The sequence below is a fragment of the Lynx canadensis genome, chromosome D4 (genome assembly GCF_007474595.2).
Source record: "Lynx canadensis isolate LIC74 chromosome D4, mLynCan4.pri.v2, whole genome shotgun sequence".
Classification (NCBI taxonomy): Eukaryota; Metazoa; Chordata; class Mammalia; order Carnivora; family Felidae; genus Lynx; species Lynx canadensis.
In genome coordinates this window covers 58,049,894-58,075,522 of record NC_044315.2, presented here as the reverse complement: position 1 = coordinate 58,075,522, position 25,629 = coordinate 58,049,894, and the positions used below count along the sequence as shown (strand labels likewise).

Here is a 25,629-nt window from a genome sequence, read left to right as displayed (position 1 = left end):
TTTCACAGATTCTTGTTCATGCCTTCCAGTATCTTATACAAAGAAGACCTTCAGGAAATATTTGTTCAACAGAACTGAATTCAAGTCACACACAGAGAAGTTGCCCTGTTGGTCTGATCCTGGTTTGCCAGGGATACAAAATGGTGTTCTTTCTTCCTCTTTACATATCTTGTGTTCGCTTGCTTTGAATGTTAAATCTTTAAAATGAATTTTACTGTTTCCTTGGTATATATGGTTTTGAGGGGTTTTTTTTAATTGAATTTAAGTCACAAACATAAAATTCACCCTTTAAAAGTGTACAATTCAGTGATTTTTAGTTTTTATATCCATAAAGTTGGGCAATCATTACCACCACATAATTCCAGGATGTTCTCATCACCCCCAAAATAAACCCTGTGTTCATTAAGGGTTACTCCCCACTGCCACTCCATCCCCAAGCCCCACAACCACAAATCTTTCTGTCTCTGATATATATGATTTTAACAAAGCCTACAGCACTCTTAACTATGGTTTTATTAAACCTTAAAGCCAAATGTTACCTTCAAAAAGAAGCAGTTTCTTATTTTATCAGAACCCAACAGAAAAATGTGATTTAACACAGTAACTTACTAAGGTATCATTTCAGGATACAAAGTAAAAACTGTTACCAGAAAAATCATCTTCCATGTTTGTGTTCCCATTTGTTTTTGTTCTGTTAAGCATTTTACTACAGAAGTATAATATACATACAGAACAGTATACGTATTGAGGGTCCACCATGGCAAGTTTTCAAAAATTGAATACACACACATAACCAACATCCAGATCAAGAAAGAACAGAATCCCCCTCCATACCCCTCTTCCAGTCACTCCCCTCCTCCAAAGTGTAACCACCATCTTGACTTCTAACAGCATACATTACTTCTGCCTGTTTTTGCCTTATAAATAGAAGCAAATAGTTAACAGAACTGTTACAGTGAAATTCTATGCCTGCCTTGTAACACTCACCGTAATCTTCTTGTACAAAGCCATGACATTATCATCATCGAATGGTAGAAAGCCACACATAAGTACATATAAGAGTATGCCCATACTCCAAACATCTGCCTGAGTGGGAGAAAGAAATAATTTTTTAAAAATTGAGAACATATTACAGACATATTAAGCGACAGTACACTTAACAGAATCTTCACAGAGCTGAAAAATGGTGCAGAGATCATCCAATTCAACCTGCTCGTTCTACAGACAAGGAACCTAAAGCCCAGAAAGGAAGGCTTGTTCAAAGTCACCCAGTCAATGGCAGGCCACCCAGGTAGGTCTCCCAACTTTTAGTTCAGTGCACTCTCTCCCAGTGTTGGATTGTAACGTTCAATAGAAAATAATTCCCAGTTGGCTGGGCTGGATTGGGTATGATAAGAAAGGAGATGAGGGGGCGCCTGGGTGGCTCAGTTGGTTGAGCATCTGATTGGGCTCAGGTCATGAATCTGCAGTTCATGGGTTCAAGCCCCACGTCAGGCTCTGTGCTGACAGCTCAGAGCCTGCAGTCTGCTTCAGATTCTGTGTGTGTCTCTCTCTGTAACCTCCCCTGCTCACCCTCTGTCTCTCTCTCTCAAAAGTGAATAAATGTTAAAAAAAAAAAAAAAATTAAAAAAAAAAAAAAAAGGAGATGAGGCCAGGTCTCTGATTCTGGAAGACAATTCTGTAGTGCTGTTGAGGGTTATATAAACATGCATGAGGATGTCAAAACAAGCCTTAAAATTTACTGATAATCTACAAATGTAACTAAGCTGTGCTGTAAATTCCTCTCTACGTAAAGAAAACTTAATAAAGTTCAACGATTGACTTCTCAAATATAGAAGCTAGAAATTAGCCTGCCAGCACAAACACCCCTACAAATCTCAAAATCCCAGAAAGGAGCTTAACCTTTGTATAAGATATCCATGTGTCCCGTGAGTCCTGAGCACGAACTACTAATTCAAGCGGTATTTGGCCTTAGTCAATAATGACACGGCTGCTGACTGAGGAGAAATCACAGCTCCCACTATCACTTGAGACTTAGGAAAATTTTAAGAGGTAAAAAGAGCAGTATTTTTTTTTTTTAAGGCAGGAGGGGTAGGCAGAGGAGAGAAACAAGAATTAAAATAACTCAAGCGGCATCACATCTAAGTAATACCTATACTTAGTAACCCAAATCTAATGCCTAGTCCTGTCTACCAAGTCACATCAAATTATTAAGATGTCCCAAGTGAATGATCTACTTTCAGGCAAACACCTCATTTTTTTCTTCCCAGTTGCAGGAGGTCAGAAATTAACTATTTACGACTCAGAGATGTCAAATAATTGATCTATAAATTCAGCCTGGATAGTATGGCACCCCTGACCAGGGTGTTCAATTCAAAGCAAAGAGGCTGCACAGGAAATACTGGGCTAGCATGGCCTCATCAAATGCCACAAGAAGAGGTCAACAGAGAGGTTATATCTGAGGTTAAACAAAAAGATAAGGAAAGGAGCACCTGGGTGGCTCTGCTGGCTAAGCATCCAACTCTTGGTTTCAGCTCAGGTCATGATCTCATGAGACCATGAGATCAAGTCAGTGTAGGGGGAGTCTGTGCTGACAGCATGGAGCCTGCTTGGGATTCTCTGTCTCTGTCTCTCTCTCTCTCTCTCTCTCTCTCTCTGCCCCTCCTTCTTTCTCTTTCTCTCTCTCAAAATAAATAAACTTTTAAAAAATTACAATAAAAGCGGTTAAAAATGCTTTTAAAATTCTATTAAAAATTATTGGGGTGCCTGGCTGGCTCAGTTGGTAGAGCATGTGACTCTTGATCTCAGGGTCGTGGGTTTAAGCACCACATTGGGTGTGGAGCCTATTTAAAAAAATTACCATATAATTTAGAAGAGAGAGAGAAAGAGAATGTACAGGTATGCAGTAAAGCCTCCCTCAGTTCAAATCTTGACCTGTTGTTTACCAGGTGTGTGACCTTGCGAAGGCACTTAATTTCTGAGCCTCAGTTTCTTCAACTTCTTACCTTAATGAAATGAATGACAGTATTCACTCCAAAGGATTTTTGGATTTCATTTAAATGAAAATTATAAAAAGCATCTAGCATTGGGACGCCTGGATGGCTCCACCAGTTAAGCATCTGACTCTTGATTTCGGCACAGGTCATGATCTCACAGTTTGTGGGTTCAAGCCCCATGTCAGCCTCTGCACTGACAGCACGGAACCTGCTTGAGACTTTCTCTCCCTCTCTCACTGCCCCTCCCCTGTGCACACGCACGTCCTCTCCCAAAATAAACAAATGTTTGAAGAAAAAAAAAAAAAAAGGAAAACAATTCTGACACATGCTACAACATGTATGAGTCTTGAGGCTACTGTGTGAAGTGAAATAAGCCAGTCACGAAAAGACAAATATTGTAGGACTCCACGATATAAGGTACCTAGAGTAGTCAGATTCATATAGACAGAATGTAGAAGGGTAGCTGCCAGTGGTGGGAGGAAGGAAGAATAGAATAATTATTTAATGGGTATAGAGTTGCATTTTGCAAAATGAAAAGAGCTCTGGAGATTGCTTGCACAATATAAAGCTGCCTATCACTATTTCTTTTTTTTATTTATTTTTGAGAAGGAGAGGGAGACAGAGCATCAGCAGGGGAGGGGCAGACAGAGAGAGGAAGACACAGAACCCGAAGCACATTCTGGGCTCTGAGCTGCCAGCACAGAGCCTGATGCGTCACTCAAACTCACCAACCATGAGATCATGACCTGAGCCGAAGTCAGGCACTTAACCGACTGAGCCACCCAGGTGCCCCTAAATGTGCCTAACACTATTGAACTGTACACTTAAAAATGGTTAAGATAGTTAAAATTAAGATGGTAAATTTTATGTAATATGTATTTATACCACAACTGAACAAGAAAAGGATCTAGCATGATTCCAGGACTATAATAAATGCTCAGTAAAAGTTTGTTCCTTTTCCTATGATGCACTGAGAAGGCCACAATATCACCTTTGTGGTATTTCTGCCAAAAAGGCATAAGCTAAATCTAATCATAAGCATCAGATAAATTCAAATTGAGATACTTTCTACAAAATAAGTGGATTCCTCACAAATGTCAAGGTCAAGTAAGATAAAGGATAAGGAACTCTTCCAGATTAAGGAAGACCAAAGGATGGGGTGCCTGGGTGGCTCAGGCAGCTAAGCGTCCGACTTGTCAGGTCGGACATGTCAGGTCATGATCTCATGGTTTGTGAGTTTGAGCCCCGTGTCAGGCTCTGTGCTGACAGCTCGGAGCCTGGAGCATGCTTTGGATTTTGTGTCTCCCTTTCTCTCTGTTCCTCCCCTGCTCACACTCTGTCTCTCTCTCTTCTTCAAAAATAATAAATATTCAAAAAAAATTTTTTTTAATAAAATGAAAAAGCAGGCCAAAGGAGCAATACGTGATCCTGAACTGAATCCTGGACTGGAGGGAAAATATAGCTAAGGACACTAGTGGTACAATTAACAGCACATGACTATGAATTATGAATTAAATAAGTTGTATCAATATTAAATCCCCGATTTTGATAACTATAGTGTAGGTATAAAAGAGAAAGCCCTTGCTTTTAGTAAATATATACATAGTATTTAATGATAAAGGGGAATAATGTCTAAAAATTATTCTTAATTGGTTAAGAATATGCATATATACAAACATAGAAAGAGAATGAAAAAGCAAACAGAATGAAAAAAAATGCCAACAACTGTGAATAGGACTAAATGTATACAGAAGTTCCTCATTCCGTATTTGCAACTGTTCTGTAAGTTTGAGATTATATCCACATCAAAAATCACCAAAAGAAGTCAGTTCCCATCTTCTCTTGTTACAATTAAGTAAATGGGCATATGTCAAGGTTTCTCCAACATAACACTAGTTCCAAAAGATGCAGCACATAAAAAATGGACTCTGTAGGCAGGTAAAATCAAGGCCAGCTGCTATCTATGATGCTCCCCTCCCAGAGGATCACATTGGATGAGAACATATTAAAGATCTAGAGATGTCCTGAACTAAAAAAATTATTCAATCCAGCATTTCCTGAGCTTTTGATAACTCAACTTTGTCTTATAATACTAATATTAGCAGTATTAGTACTCCACAGAACGGAAAGGACTGACGGGCTCGCAGTAGCTAATGGTAAGTAAAACAGGCAGTGCCCAGGCCTTCTGAGCCTGGGCCTCCTGCAAAGGACTGCTGGCCTCAGATAACTATCTGGCTATGAACAAAGTCCAAGTTTTCTCAGAGCTAACCAGGAAGCATCTCTGAAAACTGAGGCTGCAACCCTGGCCTTGTGCTCTACCTGGCTGGGCTAACCAGTCTAAACTACGTATTGTTTTAACATGAAAGTAACCAAAACAAGGGACACCAGAAATATACCTTTGCTTCATAAGTATAATATATATTATTATATTTATTGCAAGTTATTCATTTCATGTGTTACTTTAAGTCTTACTCTCTGAATAAACTGAACTCTTTGATTAACAAGATTATTTCTTACCTTATTGTAATATCCCCAGTGCACAATGTCTGACTCACTACAGGTCACCAATAAATGTATATTGATTACATATTGAATTAATCAATGAATAATTACCTCCGATCCCAGGTATGATTTGCCTTGTATTAATTCAGGTGCTGCATAAGCAAGACTCCCACAACATGTCTGAAGATGGTAATCCTTGTTACCCTGCCAACAAGAAAAAATGAAATACTCCTTAATTACGGCCCTGAAGAAATTGAAACCTTGATAAACATTCTTTTGGCACAAGCAGAGAGAAACTAGATGAAGAATTATCTCAAAGAATGAGAGACTCTGTGCAGCCAACCCCATACTATGCTATATGCATGCAAACACATGTAGTTTACTCTTCTCTGGATTTCCAATACCACTACAACCTGGCATGAACAAAATCTTCTTCCCCTTAGCTCAATCAAGTCAGGTTCATACTCTCCTAGACATCCATTCACAAAATAATCAGCTTAACAAACATCCAAGCACCCATGTCTGCCCACTCCCAAGTACTCCAAGAAAAAGGACTATTTCTTTCCTGGACTCTATCTCCAATATCAAATCTTTACAAATACAGAAAAGTTTCTCTTTCCTTAGAGGGAAGAGAGGAATCTGCTACATAGAACAGTGCCTTAGGAGTCTGTTTTCTAGACCCAGTCGTAACACAAATAAAAAACACCTGAACTTCCAGATCTGTGAAAATGAGAATCTGCTCGACATCCTCTGCTCTCGCACAGAAACATCAAGACATAATGAACATGATACGACTACCCAACATTTGTGTAGTCCTACAACTGGCAAATGACTTGTGAAACTGCGAAATTTCATTTACAACTGCAACAACGTGCCCAGAAGTGAACTTCTCAGCAGAAAGCAGAGGCAATCCTCTCCCAGCCAAGGCTGCTTTCTCAGATGGTGTCTGTGTGGGTCGAATCTGTGGCAGCCATAAATAAAAGCTAATGGAGTCTGTCACAAACCTTCTCCACTGCCTCCTGTGGAGAACATGACTTAAACCAGTTTATCTGCTCAAGACTTGTTTTATCTTTATACAACTGCCGATCAAAAAAATGCCATAGAGCATTTGGCTCCCAGACACAAGGCTCCACTGACAATCTGTGAAGAGCCAAGGGAAGGAGAGGAAAATCAGAAAGAATCAGACATTCAGCTGAAGGGGCAAAATCTGCTTCCCTATGCATTTAGCTAATTCTGATTGGGGCAGGAAATAATCATGGGACTACAAAGGGCTAAGACAGGTCTGCAATTTCAACATTCCTAATGAGTGTAGACAGCTCATTTTAGAGACTGTGAGTACCATCATTAGAGAACTCAGGAGGAAGCCTCCAACAGGCAGTCACACAGGAGCTCTGCAGACAGCGCAGCTGGAAAGTTCAAAGTCACCTCAAAGAGAAGGTACGCTGGAGAACACCAGTACTTAACTGTGGGGTACAAATTAAGGAAATATATACCCATATACATTTAATAGTGCATATGGACTTTTTCCTTCTTCTTTTATAAGGAAAGAAGACTGCCTCTCAAAACGTAACCATTAGTTATACAACCATTTGGATAACAAAGAATAGATTTGCGCTAAATTCCCAAAACTCCTATCTAAATGAACAAAAGCTTCACCTAGTGGCAACATACTCAAACTGCAAACATAGAATCAATTCAGAATTCATGTTGTAATGACCTCATGTCACCTCAGCACTGCAAATTCTCTCACAGCACATCCATGGGGGCTTCAGCAGGGCCAACCCTGGACCTAGAGCAGTGGTTCTCAATCTTGGCTACCTATTCGAATCATCTAGAGAACTTCTAAAGGGGATGCAATTTAACACTCTTCTCAACGGATGCAACCACGCTCAACAAAGACTAAGTGGAAGCCAGTGCAAGGTAATACCCTAAAAAGGTATATTTACAAAGGAAATAAATACATTTTTATTTCTGTACTTACCTTGGGTTTTGCACAGAGACCAAAGTCAATCAGTTTTAATTTATGATATGCATCAAACAACAAATTTTCCTGGGGAAACAAAGATATTTTCATAACTGTATATTGACTTCCTTATATCACATCCTACCTCTAGCCATTTCTAAAAACAGTTTCTAAATGAACAAGATTTTTTTTTCCACATATAAGACATTTATTTCCGGAGTATTTCCCATAGTAAGTTTTTAAAAATAGAAAGTAAACTTGAGTATTCTGTGGGACTTTATTCAAGGAGTGACACCTTTTGCGGGGGAAATACTTTATACAATATATATATATATTCAGGACAAAAGCAAACATTATAAAAAGTACAAAAATAAAAAGATACAAACACAATATATTTTGGTTGGAATTTCAGAGGTCTTTTTTCCTCTCTTCCCCTTTACCTCAACAGTTATGAATACTTCTGAAGCAGCATACATTGCTGCACTTTTGATTTTTGGTTGTACAGTTAATGAACTTGAGAGTCTGGATGACTGGGGATCATCTATTTGGCCTTCCCATTCTACTGTTTCTTTTTTTTCTTTTTTAGAAAGCAGTTACTTTTTTTTTTTTTAACGTTTATTTATTTTTGAGACAGAGAGAGACAGAGCATGAACAGGGGAGGAGCAGAGAGAGAGAGCGAGACACAGAATCCGAAACAGGCTCCAGGCTCTGAGCTGTCAGCACAGAGCCCGACGCGGGGCTCGAACTCACAGAACTCACGGACCGTGAGATCATGACCTGAACCGAAGTCGGACGCTTAACCAACCAAGCCACCCAGGCGCCCCTATTGTTTCTTCTTTGATGAATAAAGGTTTTCCTGGAGCTTGGCCAATAAGGTTACAGACATCTTGAGCTTTGTACCACACGTTGGCAATAAGACAGGCCTGCCATCTTAGATATTCAACAGAAGCTGGAGGATGATGCAAATGGAGCTGGCTGATGACAACAGAGCTATCTAGCTTTTCACTAACAAAGTTACAAATATTTTACACTTTTCCAAATTCAGTAAATGTAACGCAGACCTCTGCTTCCATAAAATAAGCACTTTCCACTCTTCTAAAGCCCTCTGTCACAGTTACATTCTCTGCCTACAGGCCCTGCTGCCGGAGGCTCTGTGTGATGCAGTCCAGGCAGCAGCAAAACCAATAGATAAGATTTAAGATCGTTTATACCAAGCAGCCTGGGAACAACAGAATGAAAATCACTAAAAAAGAATGAAATGACAAGAAGTAAGGAAAGGGAAAGAGGAGGAATGGCAAGAACTATTCTGCTTCCCCTTGAGACACTTCAGCATAAACCATCCCCTCTGTGGTACCCTGAGATTCAACTACAAGCAAACACAACGTGTGCCAAACCAAAAGAATGAGCTCAAATCAGAGGGCTGTGTATAAACAGAGGCAAAAGGAAAGTAACATTGCCATGTTTTGTCAACCAATTCTAGACTCCTGGCCCTAATACCAAGTAACATAAAACCCATGTTCACTACCATCCATGTTAGTCAGAGCCTGCAGACTTAAAAGTATTTGCATTTTTATTCTGTCCTTGAAAATTAGAGACTGTTCATTCCATTGAACTATTCCTTTCTGAGATGTAATGGAATTAAAATTAAAGGAAGATGAGGTCAGGAAAAGAGTATTAAAGGGAAAATACTCAATGACAATATTCTCAAAGAAAATACTCAAAACTCTTCTTTCCTAGAGATAAAATCCTGAAGTTTATATTCCCCAGTTGATTACAAAGACATTCATAATGTCACCCACAACTGACAAACATACAGAATATCAACAATTAGGTAGATCCAAAAAAGCCTACCGGCAGTCAAAAGAAAAGAAAGAAAAGTGATACATTATGAGTGGAACAAAAAAAGAAGCAAAGCCAAGATAGACCCTAAACAGAAAGAACCTGTAGAACACTAGTAAAAACTGGTAAATGATGTTGAACTCTCAGGTGAGCATCTGTGATAGTCACTTACCGGTTTGAGGTCCCTGTGAGCATAACCCTGGCTGTGCACATAAGCAACTGCAGATACTATCTGACGGAAGACAACTCGGGTCTCCTCCTCGGATAGGCGATCCTGGGAAATTATGTAGTCAAACAGCTCTCCTCCGGGGCAATACTTCAATAACAACAGAGGCATGCAGGTATGATTACTACTGACAAAAATCATTTCAGAGGAATTAAAACAAAAAATTATACTTAACTCAGAGATATCTTTAATTCAACTTATAGGCAAGGGAACCAAGTGAAGAATAGTCAAAAATACACTGTCACGATCAAACAGGTCAACAATTACTCCAGGACACAGAACAACAGCTCTTGGTCTCAAGCAGTTTTATGACCAGTAAGTAGAAGTAGAACAAACTAACACTGTGATTTTTTTTTTAATGTTTATTTTATTTTTGAAAGAGAGAGAGCACGTGCACACGCAGGCAGGGGAGGGGCAGAGAGAAGACAGAGGATCCCAAGAGGGCTCTGCACTGGCAGCACAGAGCCCAAAATGGGGCTCAGACTCATGAACTGTGAGATCATGACCTGAACTAAAGTCAGATGCTTAACAGACTGAGCCACCCAGGCACCCCCTGACACTGTGATTTTTAAGTTCGCTCAGGGTTTTATATTTTTATAGCACAGTATTAAAACCCATTCTCATCTTAATGCACTCATATTTAGTATAGTTCCCTAAAACAAAAACAATTTTAAAAAAGCACAATTTTTTAAAGATTTTTTTAAAGATTTTATTTTTAAGTAATCTCTATACCCAATGTAGGCCTCAAACTCACAACCCCAAGGTTAAGAGTCACATGCTCTACCACCTGAGCCAGCAAGGTGCACCCCAGAAGCAATTACTGCTTTTCCATCCTGAAGACCAGAGATTTTTAGTCTGTACCAGAAGGAGCCCAGTTCTACAGAGGTTCATAAGAAGCTACAGGAGAAGAGGTACCAGAATATTAAGTTCTAAGCTTTCCATCCCGTCTCCAGAGCAACTCTACCTTTCTGTAAACTGGGGTTTCCCTTCAAGATTTCATTTCACCTTAGCAGTACCAATTAAAACCACAGATATCTATAGCTTTTGACCTCACAGTTCCACATTTAGAAAATGTTCCTACAGATATACTCTAACATCAAAAGCAATACTCTTTGGGAGTGCCTGGGTGGCTAAGTCAGTTGAGCGTCAGACTCTTGATTTCAACTCTGGTCATGATCCCAGGGTCACGGGATCAAGTCCTGTGTCAAGCTCCATGCTGAGTGTGGAGCCTGCCTGGGATTCTCTCTTTCTCTCTTTCTCTCTTTCTCTCTTTCTCTCTTTCTCTCTCTCTCTCTTTCTCTCTCTCTCTCTCTCTCTCTCTCTCTCTCCCGTACCCCTCTCCTCTGCTCCCGCCCTCTAAAAATAAAATAAATCTTTAAAAAAGGATACACTTTCAAGATTATCCACTGCAGCAGTATTGTTTTGTAACAAAGCCTGGAAACAACCCAAATATGCTCACACTATTTAAATTCCATTATGAAATGGAATTCTATGCAGCCATAAAAAAAAGGAAGCTCTTTACAAACTGATATGAAACAATCTCCAGTATTAAGTGAAAAAGCAAGATATAAAAGAGTATACATTGATACAGTGACTTGCAAAAAGCATTATGCTGAACAAAAGAAACCAAACACAAAAGAGTACAGACTGTATGATTCTATTTATATCAAGTTCTACAACAGGTAACAATAACCTATGGTGACCAAAATCAAATTATTGGTCACTGAGAAGTACAGTGGGCAGGTAGGGTTATAGAGATTAACTTCAAAGGGTCAGGAGAAAACTTTTGGGCATAACGGATACGTTTCATCCCTAGGCTGGGGTGGGAAGTACATAGATGTCTACCTTTTTCAAACTGTATACCTAATGTGTGCATTTTAGCATATAAAAATTATACCTCAATTTTTTAAATGCTATCCAATAAGATTTATATAAACAGCCTACTTTATATACACAAATAAAGAAATGCAAAATGAAGTGAAACAAAAACATTAAAAACCTCTACAAATATACGCAGATGGTCTCCAAGCTAAAATGTTAACTGCATAAAAAAAAAACAAGGTACAGAATATTATAGTAGGCAACCACTTGTGTGACAGAAACTAATAAGCCACCTATGTGTGTATATATATTTATACATACATGAAAACACACAGATGTACATATTCACACACACCTAAAATACATGTAGGGATTTGTATGTAAGTACAGTTGACCTTTGAACAACACAGGGGTTGGCGGTGCTGACCATTCTCACAGTCAAAAATCTGCATGTAACTTTTTTTTTAATTTTAATTCCAGTATAGTTAACATATACGTTACATTAGTTTCAGATGTAGGATGTAGTGATTCAACAATTACAAACATTACTCAGTGCTCATCAGGATAGAGTACTCTTAATCTCTTTCACCTGTTTCACCCAACCCCCCCCCCCCCACACCCACCTCCCTTCTGGTAACCATCAGTTTTTCTCTATAGTTAAGAGGGGCACCTGGGTGGTTCAGTCAGTTAAGTGTCTGACTTGATTTCAGCTCAGGCCATGATCTCACAGTTTGTGAGTTCAAGCCCTGCATCAAGCTCCATGCTGACAGTGCAGAGCCTGCTTGGGATTCTCTCTCTCCCTCTCTCTCTCTGCCCCTCCCTCGCTTGTTCTTTCCTTCTCTCAAAATAAATAAATCTTTTTAAAAAGTGTTTTTTGGTTTGTCTCTTTTTTGTTCGTTTCTTAAATTCCACATGAGTGAAATCATATGGTATTTGTCTTTCTCTGACTTATTTCACTTAGCATACTCTTTAGATCCATCCAGGTTGTAGCAAGTGACAAGATTTCATTTTTTATGGCAGAATAATATTCCACAGTGTGTGTGCGCGTGTGGTGTATGTGTGTGTACATACACATACCATATATTCTTTATCCATTCGTCTATCAATGGACACTTGGGCTGCTTCCATAATTTGACTACTATAAATAATGCTGTAAAATAGGGGTGCATATATCTTTTTGAATTAGTGTTTTCATATTCTTACGGTAAGTACCCAATAGTGGAATTACTGGATCATATGGTAGTTCTATTTTTAAATTTTTTATATATGCATATAACTTTTGACTCCCTGAAATTTAACTATTAAAAGCCTACTGTTGACAGGAAGCCTTACCAATAACATAAACAGTCAATTAATACAAATTTTATATGTTACATGTATTATACACTATATTCTTACAATAAAGCAAGCTGGAAAAAAGAAACACATAATGAAGACAAAATACATTTACAATACCATACTGAAAAAAAATCTGTGTATAAGTGGACTCTTATAAATGAGGTTCCAGAGAGATCCCTTGGTCCCTCTTACCGTTAAGGACACAGCAAGAAGGTGCCAGCTATGGATCAGGAAGAAGGCCCTCACCTGACCATGCCAGCCCCTTAATTTTGGAATTCCCAGCTTTCAGAACTATGAGAAATAAATTTCTGTTGTTCATAAGCTACTCAGTCTGTGATATTTGTTATAGCAGCCCAAGTGGACTAAGACAGAAACCAAATACCTTTCAGTCTCTAAACCATACTACTAACCTCAAGAACCATGAATATTTTGTTGGCTGTCTCCAGCACATGGTAGAGTTGACATATATGCTGATGTCTCAAGTTCTTCAAGGCCTCAATCTCTGTTTTGATCCGGGGCAAATCACTCTGTGACAAAACACAGTACATGAGCAATAAACCCATTTTGGAAGTGCTCCAAGCACCAATAACAAAAGCTTTAATACTGAGTAGCAAAAGCAACCAATAGCCAAATTGTTCAACAGCACAGAAAAATACAACAAAAATTATCTGTGTGTACATAAAGAAAGGCCTTGAGGGTTTTATGAAAGACAGTTTGATGTGGGTGAATAATACAATGTCCAGAAAAATCAAAACAGTCTCAGAACCCCTTAGGTTAGCATTCCAGGGGGGTGCCTGGATGGCTCAGTCAGTTAAGCTTCCAACTCTTGATCCTGGCTCAGGTCATGATCTCTCAGTTTGTGAGATTAAGCCCTGATTTGGGCTCTGTGCTGGCAAGTGTGGGACCTACTTGGGATTCTCTCTTTCTTTCTCTCTGTTACCTCCCTGGCTTATGCGCACACACTCTCAAAATAAATGAATACATAAACTTAAAAAAAAATTGAAGGAGAGCCTGAATTGTCAGTTGACGGATTATTAGAAATAATTTCTGATTAGGTCACTGTATTTTGGCATATAATTTGGAAGTAGTTCAAAGAATTGAGGGACACCGCTGTACTAGAACTCCTCACATTCTCTCTGACTTATTTATTCATGTTAATCAACACTTACATCCTTAAAAATAAAAAATAAGAAAAAAATAAAAGTAAATAGATATGAACACTTGATGTTAAATTCTGTCTCATTCCAACAAGGGAGTCCAAAAAAAGTCCTATGTGTCTAATTAAAAAATCTTACTTTATTAAAATTTTCACTAAATTAAAAAATGTTACTTTTTACGTTTGATAATTACTAACATTTATAAAATGTTTGTGTTGTTTTACTCAGTGGTACACTACTAATAATTATAATGCTAACTCAATCCACAAGAAAAAAAATGTTTAACACTCAGATTTTTGGTTAGAGAAAAAAATAATTTTTTTACTGTTTTCTAATTTATCTTCAAAAAAAAAAGAAACAGTGGTGCCTAGGTTGCTCAGTCAGTTAGGTTAAGTGTCAGACTTCCGCTCAGGTCATGATCTCGCAGTCTTTGGGTTTGAGCCTTGCATTAGGCTCTGTGCTGACAGCTTGGAGCCTGGAGCCTGCTTCGTATTCTGTCTCCCTGTCTGTCTCTCTCTCTCTGCCCCTCCCCTGCTCACACTCTCTCTCTCAAAGACAAATAACATTAAAAAAATTTTTTTTAAAACAAAAAGAAGAAACAGCCACAGATATATACAAAGAGACTAGTAAATTCTCAGCAGGAGACCAAAACTAAGAAACCAAATGATATGAGCAACAATAAAAAAATTAGAAACAAAAGACCACTAAGGGTGACTTCAAACACTAGAAAGGGTTTAATAGGCCCAAAAGACCATCAAAAGAGACCCATCTTCCCTTAATATAAAAACAATAAACTTTATGTACATTAAAACCAAAACCACATATTGAATGAGCTGTTTCAGGAGGTAACAATCAGCCCAGTCCTGGAAACACCCATGTATATGAGCAAGAGGCTGATTACAAAAAGGACTTAATGATATAACTTCGAACGTCAATTTGAATAAAATTCTAGAACTCACATCTATCTATCATAAAAGAGATCAACACTTAGTAAGGGGATCGTGAGAAGGTACAGGAGATATTAATATCCAGAAACACCTGTAATACTATGAAACATCTGTAGGAAAATGGACTACACAGACCAGATATGTACCATGGCCTGGCATTAAAATTAAGGACAAAGTAACCCCTTCCCCAGATTACTTTTTAAAACCAGAGATTTATACATAACTTGCAATCTAAAAAACAAGCCCAACAAGCTATAGAAAGATCATTCTAATGAAAGTAGTAACGAGAACATAGAGCAAATTCAGGTTTTAATTTACAAAACTGATCTATAGATATTTTTTTAAATAATTTTAACTTACCCCTAGTGCATTTTTATCCATGATTTTTATAGCTACCATTTCTCCAGTGAGGATATGGCAGGCAAGTTTGACCTTTGCAAAGCCACCTAAGTATAGAAAAATGTGTTACGAAGAGATAAGCAAGAGTAACCTAAAATCATCATCAGAGCAACCTGAGGACTCAGGCACAAATACCTCTCCACATGCTTTTATTTTATTTTTTTTAAGATTTTATTTTTAAGTAATTTCTACACCCAACATGGGGCTCAAACTGAACCCGAGATAAAAAGTTGCATGCTCTGGGGCGCCTGGGTGGCGCAGTCGGTTAAGCGTCCGACTTCAGCCAGGTCACGATCTCGCGGTCCGGGAGTTCGAGCCCCGCGTCGGGCTCTGGGCTGATGGCTCGGAGCCTGGAGTCTGTTTCCGATTCTGTGTCTCCCTCTCTCTCTGCCCCTCCCCCGTTCATGCTCTGTCTCGCTCTGTCCCAAAAATAAATAAAAAACGTTGAAAAAAAAAAAAATTTAAAAAAAAAAAAAAAGTTGCATGCTCTGAGCCAGCCAAGTGCCCCTCCATATGCTTCTAAAAAGCTCTATCAATCCATATTTTCCTGGAAGTTTGTGGCTCTTTCTTCCTGTCGCTTCCAAAGCACTAGCCATGACTTTAACCTCTCCTCATCCGATGTCTAGCTGAAGATTTTTACCATGATAGAATCTTTAACTTTGTAATGAAGAAGTAGGAAAACAGAATTCACTGTTTAGAAATTTGCTTTACAAGTAACATTGCAATAAATTTGCTTTATAATTAAAACTGCTACAACACAATATAAAGTTGTTGAGATAAAAGACAATGGGAGGGGCGCCTGGGTGGCGCAGTCGGTTAAGCGTCCAACTTCAGCCAGGTCACGATCTCGCGGTCCGGGAGTTCGAGCCCCGCGTCAGGCCCTGGGCTGATGGCTCAGAGCCTGGAGCCTGTTTCCGATCTGTGTCTCCCTCTCTCTCTGCCCCTCCCCCGTTCATGCTCTGTCTCTCTCTGTCCCAAAAATAAATAAACGTTGAGAAAAAAAATTAAAAAAAAAAAAAAAGACAATGGGAAACATCTACTGTTTTAAAACTGGATCAGGGGCGCCTGGGTGGCTTGGTCGGTTAAGCGTCGGACTTGGGCTCAGGTCATGATCTCACGGTCTGTGAGTTCGAGCCCCGTGTCGGGCTCTGTGCTGACAGCTCAGAGCCGGAAGCCTGTTTCAGATTCTGTGTCCCCCTCTCTCTCTGCCCCTCCCCTGTTCACACTCTGTCTCTCTCTGTCTCAAAAATAAATAAACGTTAAAAAAAAAATTAAAAAAAATAAATAAAACTGCATCAAAAGGATATGATTTTTCAAAACTGGATCAAATGCTAGATAAATGTCTACACTTTGGTATCTAAAACAAACTGCCAACTTCATATTTTGAAAAAGAAGCTCCTGGGGCACCCAGGTAGCTCAGTCAGTTAAGCATCTGACTTTGGCTCAGGTCATGATTTCACAGTTTGTGAGTTCAAGCCCCATGTTGGGCTCTCTGCTGTCAGCATAGAGCCTGCTTCATATCCTCTGACCCCCTCTCTCTGCCCCTCGCCCCCCTCTCAAAAATAAATAAACATTAAAAATAAATAAATAAAAAGAAGCTCTGGTGGTCACTGCTATGGTCTTCCCCATCTCAGTAAATGGCAACTCAACATTTTCCAAAAACCTGAAAGCCATCCTTAGCCCTTCTCTTTTGTCTCCCACTACATACCCAACCCATTAACAAATCCCACTGGCTCTGTCTTCAAAATACATCAGTCGTTACCTTGGGGGAAAACAGACAGGTATTGACTAGAAATCTGTCTTGATCGGAGCATGGAACATATAGGTGGACGTGTTTGTAAAACTCCATCAAGTGGCGACTGAGTGGCTCTGTTGGTTAAGCATCCAACTCTGATTTTGGCTCAGGTCATGATCCCACGATTTGTGAGACTGAGTCCCCCAGCACAGAGCCTGCTTGGGATTCTCTCTCTCCCTCTCTTTCTCCCCTCCCCTGTGCGCACACGCACATGGTCTCTCACTCTCTCTCTCTCAAAATAAACAAACATTAAAAAAAAAACTCCAGGGGGTGGCACCTGGGTGGCTCAGTCGGTTAAGCGTCCGACTTCAGCTCAGGTCACGTTCTCACGGTCCGTGAGTTCGAGCCCCATGTCGGGCTCTGTGCTGACTGCTCAGAGCCTGGAGCCTGTTTCCGATTCTGTGTCTCCCTCTCTCTCTGACCCTCCCCCGTTCATGCTCTGTTTCTCTCTGTCTCAAAAATAAATAAACGTTAAAAAAAATTAAAAAACAAAAAACTCCATCAAGACTAATGCACTTTGCATATTTTACCGTTATACCTCAATAAATTAAAACACACATACGTACAGAATCACACCCCTTTCACTACCTTCACTGCTATCACCCTCATCCAAGTCACCATATTCTCTACCATCACTCACCTGAATTAATGCAATAATCTCTTAACATATCTGTGCTTCTACCCCTGCCTTTCCCAGCTAATCTTTTCACAGCCAAGCAGCTAGAGTAACCCTTAAAAACAAAGGTCAGGGGTGCCTGGTTGGCTCAGTTGGTTAAGCGTCTGACTTTGGCTCACGTCATGATCTCACAGTCCATGAGTGTGAGCCCTGCATCAGGCTCTGTGCTGATAGCTCAGAGCCTAGAGCCTGCTTTGGCTTCTGTGTCTCCCTCTCTCTCTGCCCCTCCCTCACTCACACTGTCTCTGTCTCAAAAATAAAATTAAAACATAAAAAAATTTTTAAAATAAGAAAAAAGCAGAAACAAAAGTCAGATAGATCATTCCTTGGCTCAAAACTCTCCAGTGACTTTTATTCTAAATAAAATGACCTACAAGGCCCCTGCTACTATTCTCCTCTCTTGCTCTGCTTTTTCTTTCTAAAGTAAGTTGAAGAATTTTAAAACTACACAGGTTAAACTGAAAAGCTCATGACTGCCCAAATGCACTATTATTCCCAAATAGTTGATCTGTTCTCTGCCTCCAGGAAAAAAAAAAAGATTACCTGTCCCAACAGTTTCATATAATTCATAGTATTTGAGAAGTTCATCATAATCTTTCATAGTCCTCCTGGAAGTTTCTACAAAATTACCAAAGGAACCTGTAAGACAGAAATAGTACATGACCGAAAAAGGAACTACTATGAGATTACCTTATAAGTGCAAATATAAATAAGTCTTGGGCATATAAATAATACCAAAAAAAACCTGATTTACTATATGGTAAAAAACAAACAAACAAACAAACAAAAAACCTGGATTCCTATCTCATACCACACATAAAAATCAATTCTAGATCAAGCAAAGACTTATATATGCAAGATAAACTTTAAAAAATTTTTAAAGAATATTGTCATGATTTCAGGACAGAAGAGAATCTTTTAAATAAAGTGTTAATCATAAAAAAAATGTTAAAATTAAGAACTTTTGCCCATTTAAAGACATCCTTAAAAAAAAAGAAAATCATAAATGTGAGAAAATATTTGTAACACTTATAAACAATGGGTTTCTATCCAGAACATACTATATACAATATAGAAGGCAACCCAAAAGAAAAAATAAGCAAATGAAATAAGAAGCATTTCATAAAGAAACACAAAGGACCAATAAAAACACGAAAAAACATTCAATTTTATTAGTTATCAGGGAAATGCAAATTAAGATTCCAATGATATACAATTAAAACAATATATGAGATACATATTTTATTGCTATGCTCAACTTATGTATGTTACATATACAGTTGATCCTCGAACAATGCAGGGGTAAAGGGTACCAACTCCCTTGCAGAGTTGAAAATCCACATATAATTTTTGACTACCCTAAAACTTAACTACGAACAGCCTACTGTTGACAGGAAGCCCTATCAATAACAGAGTTAATTAGCTCATATTTTGTATTTCATATGCATTATATACTATATTCTCACAATAAAGTAGGCTAGAAAAAAGAAAATTTATTAAGAAAATCATAAGGAAGGGGCATGTGGGTGGCTTAGTCAGTTAAGTGTCCAACTCTTGATTTTGGCTCAGGTCATGATCTCAAGGTTCGTGGGGTCAAGCCCCATGTGGAGCTCTGTGCCCTGTGTGGAACACAGAGCCTGCATGAGATTCATTCATTCTCTCTCTCTCTCTCTCTCTCTCCCCCCCACCTCCTGCTCACATGCACTGCACTGTCTCTCTCTCAAAATAAATAAACTTAAAAAAAAAAAAAGAAAATCATAAAGAAGAGAAAATACGTTTACAGTATTGTACCCTATTTACCAAAAAAAAAATCCATGTATAAGTGGATTCACACATTTCAAAATCATGTTGTTCAGGGTCAGCTATACTTTCAAGCATGTAACAAAAAATATATAAAAATTAGTTGTAAAAACATCTTTGGTAGATATTGTTTGATTTTGTCTTCCTGCATTTTAAAATAAGGTAGAATTTAAAAAAAAACCAAGGACAAGTAGGGCCCTATTGTGTACATGACTGCATAAGGTCACACTCTTATCAGCTTTGTCTTATTTGTGGAAGATATGCTCTTAGTTGATTTTAACTAGAGATTAGCAGTATCTGATAGAAGTGCTACTGCAATCAGACTGTCAACCCTGAATTTTTGTTTATTCATTTATCATACAGATGTGTTTACTGAGCACCTATGCTGTGCCAGACCTGCGCTTTGCACTAAGCCTTAAAATGCAGAAGGAAAGAAAGGTGGTTCCTGCCCTCATGAATCGCGCATTCTAGCGGAAAAGACAGTAAGCAAATAATTAAAATTTGTCATAAGTACTGGGAAAAAAATAAGCAACAATGGTGAGAATGGGTTGCTGAGACGGTAATATTTAAGTCAAGATCCGATTCAAAGGATGAAAAGTGAGAAAAAGAAAATCAGCCCTAAGGCAATCAAATTGCAGGTGGTTAAAATAATAATCCTTTCTTACATTGATTGCTGTTTTCTCATCCATGACATCCTCCCACCTCTTGCTTCCTAAGATACCCATGTGCTGAAATGCCCCAGCTCTTTGACAGTATCCATTCTAAAACGGGTTCTTGCTTCCCTAATCCTTTCTTAAAATCACCACCATAAACTCAGATCCTAGAAGGCCCTTCTCAATTCCTAGTAAGTATGGTTTCTCTTGCTGCAGCAAGCTTACTACACCTAATATTTTTTACTACAGATGTGTTCTTAGTGGTTTTGGTCGATAGACCTTAACAGGAGTCATTAGCCCAAAAAGAATGAGAAGATGAGCACTGGGAAAAGAGGGAATTTTAGGTGCAAAGATTCCAGGGGAAAAAAAAAGTTGACATGTACTGAACTGAAACTGCTTTTAGGGGTACCAGCAAATGGAAATGCAGATTTGGAGCAGGGACAATGGGTTAGCCACATGAAAAAAAAAGAATACTGGATCTCTCTCTCACACCACACACAAAATCAGTTACAGTTAGTACAAAGACTTAAAAGTGAAAGACAAATCTTTAAAATGCAGACAGCTAAGGTCTTGTCCACACCAGACCTATATCTAGGAGTGGGAAAAGGCAGAAAGAAACAGAAAAGTAAGAATTAAAAGAATACCGCTTCATAGAAGCCAAGAAGGAAGAAAAAGGTAAAACAGTAAAAGATAATTTCTAGGAAGCAGATTTCTAAAATTTTCTAAAAGTGCGCATTTATATATAGGTCAAGTCCTAGGACATGAGTTTTGGTGTTGCAAAGTGGAGCTTTCATTATGAGTAGACATGGGGTGAAAGATCTCTGAACCTACAGAGAAATGGTTTCTTTAAGGGACTCTCCTTTCCGGAGGGTGGTATGGAAGGACAGGACTAGGGATTTCACCTTGGGAGGAGATGCCCTGACACCCCTTAGAAAGCCAAGCAGGAATCAGAAGGCCCAGGAAAGCGGAGATCACTGAGTCAGGCACCAAGAATGTCCCATCTAGGCCAGCACAGCACACCAGGACTCTAAAGTTCACAAAGGGGTTTGAAGCCAATGCCCAGCTAGAGATGAAATCCTCCCTTTGCCTGGCCTCACCCCTATGCACAAATCTCCCTTGGTGACTTAGCAGTGGAGTAGCTGTGACAGAATAGGGTTCAGGATCCTCAGACCCATTCTCGCTAACATTTCAAAAAATTAAGTGAGTACATGCATATCCAACTGGGACTTGGGAAGCAAGTTCCACCTGGAAACTTCATTACTGTCTCTCAGTAGTGAACACCCGGTATTGGCGCTCATTTCTAGAACCAGATAGTCTCCCTTCACCGACAGGCAGACCTCTAGCAAGCCACCGAAGGCTCAGATTGATGGGTGGCCAGCACCATGTTCACTACCTTCACATTCTCTGTTCTTCGTCCTGTCTCATCCAGAGCTGAGTGGCCAGCATGTTACTAAGCCTTAATAACGGTCATGACTTTGGAAGATCTAGAATGCACGTTCAACCTCAGAAGTGTGGTAAGTTTATAAAAGAAAAGGAGAGGGGTGATTGGGTGGCTCATTTGGTTGAGCGTCCAACTTCAGCTCAGGTCATGATCTCATGGTTGCCAAGTTCGAGCCCCACGTCCCACATTGGGCTCTGTGCTGACAGCTCAGAGCCTGGAGCCTGCTTCGGATTCTGTGTCTCTCTCTCTGCCCCTCCCCCGCTCATGCTCGCTTGCTGTCTCTGTCTCAAAAATAAAATAAACATTAAAAAAAATTTTAGAAAAGGAGGTCCTTAACACAGTGAGGATGGGCATCTTCTTAAATCAAAGTAGAGAAAAAACTGAATGAAATAATCAAAAAAAGCCCAGGAGCCTCAAAGGATATTTTTTCAAAGATCCTTTTAAATCTCCTTTTAAAATGCATAAAGCACTCTGATTCCATGAATCATTTTACTTAGAGATAAAAGATAAATTATGGTCAGTGAGTATAAAGCCTTCAAAAATTTGGTCAGTGAACAGAATGCTCTAGCAGAAGCTCTGGAAGGGAAATTCAAACTCAAGGAAAAACAACAGCCTTAAAAAAAAAAAGTTTTAATTTCAATGTCAAAGCTATTATAGCAAGAAAGATAAAGATCATGGGCAAAAGACATTCTGATCCAATAAAGAGTAGCCATTTCCTAGGAAGAGACGGCACTGGACCAACTTAATAAGCAGACTGAATTTTTAATCTAGCTGAACCTGCATGAATGGGGTAGGGCAACAGAAGAAGCAACGTCAGGCCACAGTAAAGTTGGGGATATACAAGGGAACTTTTTTTTAGTTTATTTATTCATTTTGAGAGAGAGACAGAGAGCACAAGCAGGGGAGGGGCAGAGATTAAGAGAGACAGAATCCCAAGCAGGCTCTGCACCATTAGCAGAGAGCCAGGCTCAAACTCACAAACCACAAGATCATGACCTGAGCTGAGATCAAGAGTCAAAGCCACCCAGGTGCCCCCACAATGGAACAGTTCTACTTCCACTGGAGTGGCAAGTTACTTCAGGCAAGGAGATATCACAGTGGTCATATTTATTCTCACTGGCACCTAAGGCACAGGATAAAATATATCCTTAACAGCAGTACTAAACAGCAGTACTAATTAAGAAATCTTTTAAAGAGTATTTGTCAGCGGGGCAAAGATGGGAATGAAGTGGAACCACCCCAAAAAGGCAGGAAACATAGGAACTAAGAAATTTCAAAACAGGCAACAACAGCAGTAAAGGTATAGTCAACATAAAAAAATCTTTGGGCTCCTGGGGTGCCTGGACTGGCTCAGTCAGTGAAGCATGCGACTCCTGATCTCACAGTTGTGAATCTGAGCCCCACAGTGGGTGTAGAGATTACTTAAAAATAAAATCTTTAAAAAAAAAAAAAAAAGAAAGGAAAGAAAAAGAAAGGAAATCTTTGGGATCTTCATGAGGGAGAGGACAAAGAGCAGATTAGAAATGGGGGAAGGTCAGGCTATAAATCTGTTTACAAAGTTGCCTGCTATAAAAGTAGACAATCAGGTTCATTAGAGAGCAAAGCCCAACTAATACTGGGTATTGAGAACACATGGGTTAAAGAGGAAACACAAAAGAGACATTTCAAAGCCTAAAGACAAAGAAATGGAAATGGGCAAAAGCTTCACAAAATATAAGAATCCTACTTGCCACCACTGCCTATATCTAAATTCCATATAAAGGACTGGGCGATTCCAATTGCCACGCTCAAAAGGAGAAAATCATTTGTATGATGTTGAAAGTCACATCCCCCGATGAGGAATATAAGAATTCACCATTAACTTTTCTTAATAGATTTCTCCCAAGTGAGTTTTGAACTTCCAGGTCATGGCCTCGAGTCAACTAGCAGAGATCAACTTGTGCCAATTTAAGATGGAACCACGCATCTTCTCTTTCTCTTTCCTTTTTATCTACTCCCCCCACCCTCCTATTACACCATGCCTTTGGATGAGTAATACAAACGTGGGCCTAAATTATATCTACTGAATCCAGGGATCATCATTTTTGCTGCTTTTGGAAGAAAACTGGTGTTTGCGTTGCAAACTGCTTTAATGACAACAGATTTTACTTGGTTTTCAAATTTTGTGGATGTGGAGCTGGTTGCAAATATTCTTAAGTGCCCTGTTTATCCTCAAAAGTTTGGAAATATACAACACAAGAAGAACAGGGCTGGAGGAACCCAATTCTGTAGCTGCTTAAAGGAGATGTATGATCAATGTGGAAGGCAGCCTCTCACCTGTGGATAATGAAGAAAATTAGACTCCAATCAGTTACCTGAACGTCCTCTGAGTGTGACTAAATAGAACTGGGGGCATAAACAATTGGGATGTTGCACTTCCCTGAGGAAACAAGCACTGCTTAGATGATAGGTTTATTATTAAATTTTATAGAAGAGCAACAAATTAGGGGCAATTTCCTACTAATAGTATTATTTGGGCTATGCTATTACTTGCTGGGTAATACGTTTACTTCATCTATGAGCTTGGTAAGATACTGATGCTGAAGATATTTCAAATGAGAAGTAGAATACCGAATAGCTTATAATGTGGCCTTGTAATTGATACCTTTAACATCCTGTCTTGCTCCCTTGCATTGGCTTCTGAGAGCACCAACGAAGAGGCATTCATTCCTAAAGACGTTCAGGGACTCATTTGCCCATCTGGTGGGTCCACAGTAGATACGGAGGAAAGATAGATCCACTGGTGAAACAAGCCCGTGAGGGTGTAGTAAAGGAGTTTCTGATTTCTCCCAAACAACACAGTAAACAGAAACCAAAATATGAACAAAAAAGGGGAAACTGGCTTCTAAGCAAAACTCCAGGTACCTCTGAAACCCACCGCCACTTTACCCCGTTCCACCACCAAAGAGAAATACCAAAGGTAAAGCTCAAGTACGATTATTCATCCAAGGTGCTTGCTTGGGACGCTCGCCTCTAGGAGTTTCCCTTTTTCCCACCGGTTTCTTGGTGGTGCTGCTCCTTGTACTGCTTTGGCATCAGGGCATATCCCTTTTTGCGTGAGCCTCTTAAGCCACTACTTTGGGAAGGCGAAGGAAGAGGAAGGATTTGGACTCTGAAAAGGGGGTGGTAACACACAACACATTTCCTTTTGAACTGCACTGCCCCAGTAACTGGGTGTACGAACAGAATTAATTTGGAACCCTTCCTTCAACCTCTTTTCGCGGAGACAGGGTCACGGAAACGTGGCAGGCATGGAAATTCACAACTCTCGCAGTCTCCTGAGCGGCAAACGCTTTGCCTGCACCTCAGTAACCCTGAGGTAGGTAGGATCATTACCCCCACTCACAAAGGAGAAAACTGGGGCGTCGGAAAGGCTGACTATATCAACCGGGAAGTGGGTTCGCAAGGTGGGGTTCCGGGGAAATTGTCCAGTCTCCGGAGAGCCAAGAACAAGCCGGGCTCGCGCCGCCACTCCCCCACGCCGCGCATAGCTCCGACCCTGGCCCTCATCTACGGCGGGACACACTGACCTGAGGGGCAGAGGGGTGGAGAGCCGGGGGGGCGGGGCCGGGTAGAAGCACACAGGAGGCGGCCAGCCGTCCCGAGCGAAGCAGCGAGCGCCCAGAGCCCCTGGTAAGCTTTGGAATCGTCTGGTTCTGGCCGCTTCCGCCCGCCAAGGAAATCAAAACTCCCGGGCCGGAAGGGGCGGGGCGGGGCGGGGCGCGGCGGGGGCGCGCGCGGCGCCGGGAGCGGGTGAGACGGGGACGCGCAGGCGCGCTCTAACCGGGACCGGAAGGGCTGGGCAGGGAACCGGGCGGCCAGTTTTTCTCGGGCTAGGCGAGGTCCTGTGACGTGACGTGTTGGTCTTCAGACGGGGTACGCCTTCACCGGAGGGTATGTAAAGAGTCTGCAGGGGGCGTGGACGTACAAAGTTTCCACATAATTCTACCTTCTTACGCCCTGCTTCCTAAAATTGATCTGCAGAGAAGTCGCTGGTCTTAATGGTTCTCATTTCGTCCTCCCCTTGCCTAGTGGCC

At 40.1% G+C, this 25,629-nt stretch overlaps 1 protein-coding gene and 1 pseudogene across 1 annotated transcript in view; both read right to left on the bottom strand.

The window, feature by feature from the left end:
• The window catches only part of MELK (maternal embryonic leucine zipper kinase), a 91,634-nt gene extending 66,390 nt beyond the window's left edge, over positions 1 to 25,244 (bottom strand). Inside the window, exons 1-8 of the mRNA XM_030293795.2 lie at positions 25,123 to 25,244; positions 18,203 to 18,298; positions 15,150 to 15,235; positions 13,096 to 13,212; positions 9,473 to 9,616; positions 7,480 to 7,548; positions 5,610 to 5,702; positions 988 to 1,086 (exon numbers count right to left, since the gene is read on the bottom strand). Of these exons, the coding sequence (XP_030149655.1) occupies positions 988 to 1,086; positions 5,610 to 5,702; positions 7,480 to 7,548; positions 9,473 to 9,616; positions 13,096 to 13,212; positions 15,150 to 15,235; positions 18,203 to 18,260 (666 nt within the window). The 5' untranslated portion in view covers positions 18,261 to 18,298; positions 25,123 to 25,244. The remainder of the gene's footprint in view (positions 1 to 987; positions 1,087 to 5,609; positions 5,703 to 7,479; positions 7,549 to 9,472; positions 9,617 to 13,095; positions 13,213 to 15,149; positions 15,236 to 18,202; positions 18,299 to 25,122) is intronic.
• LOC115499903 lies at positions 7,596 to 8,639 on the bottom strand (annotated as a pseudogene).
• Positions 25,245 to 25,629: the final 385 nt, after the last annotated feature.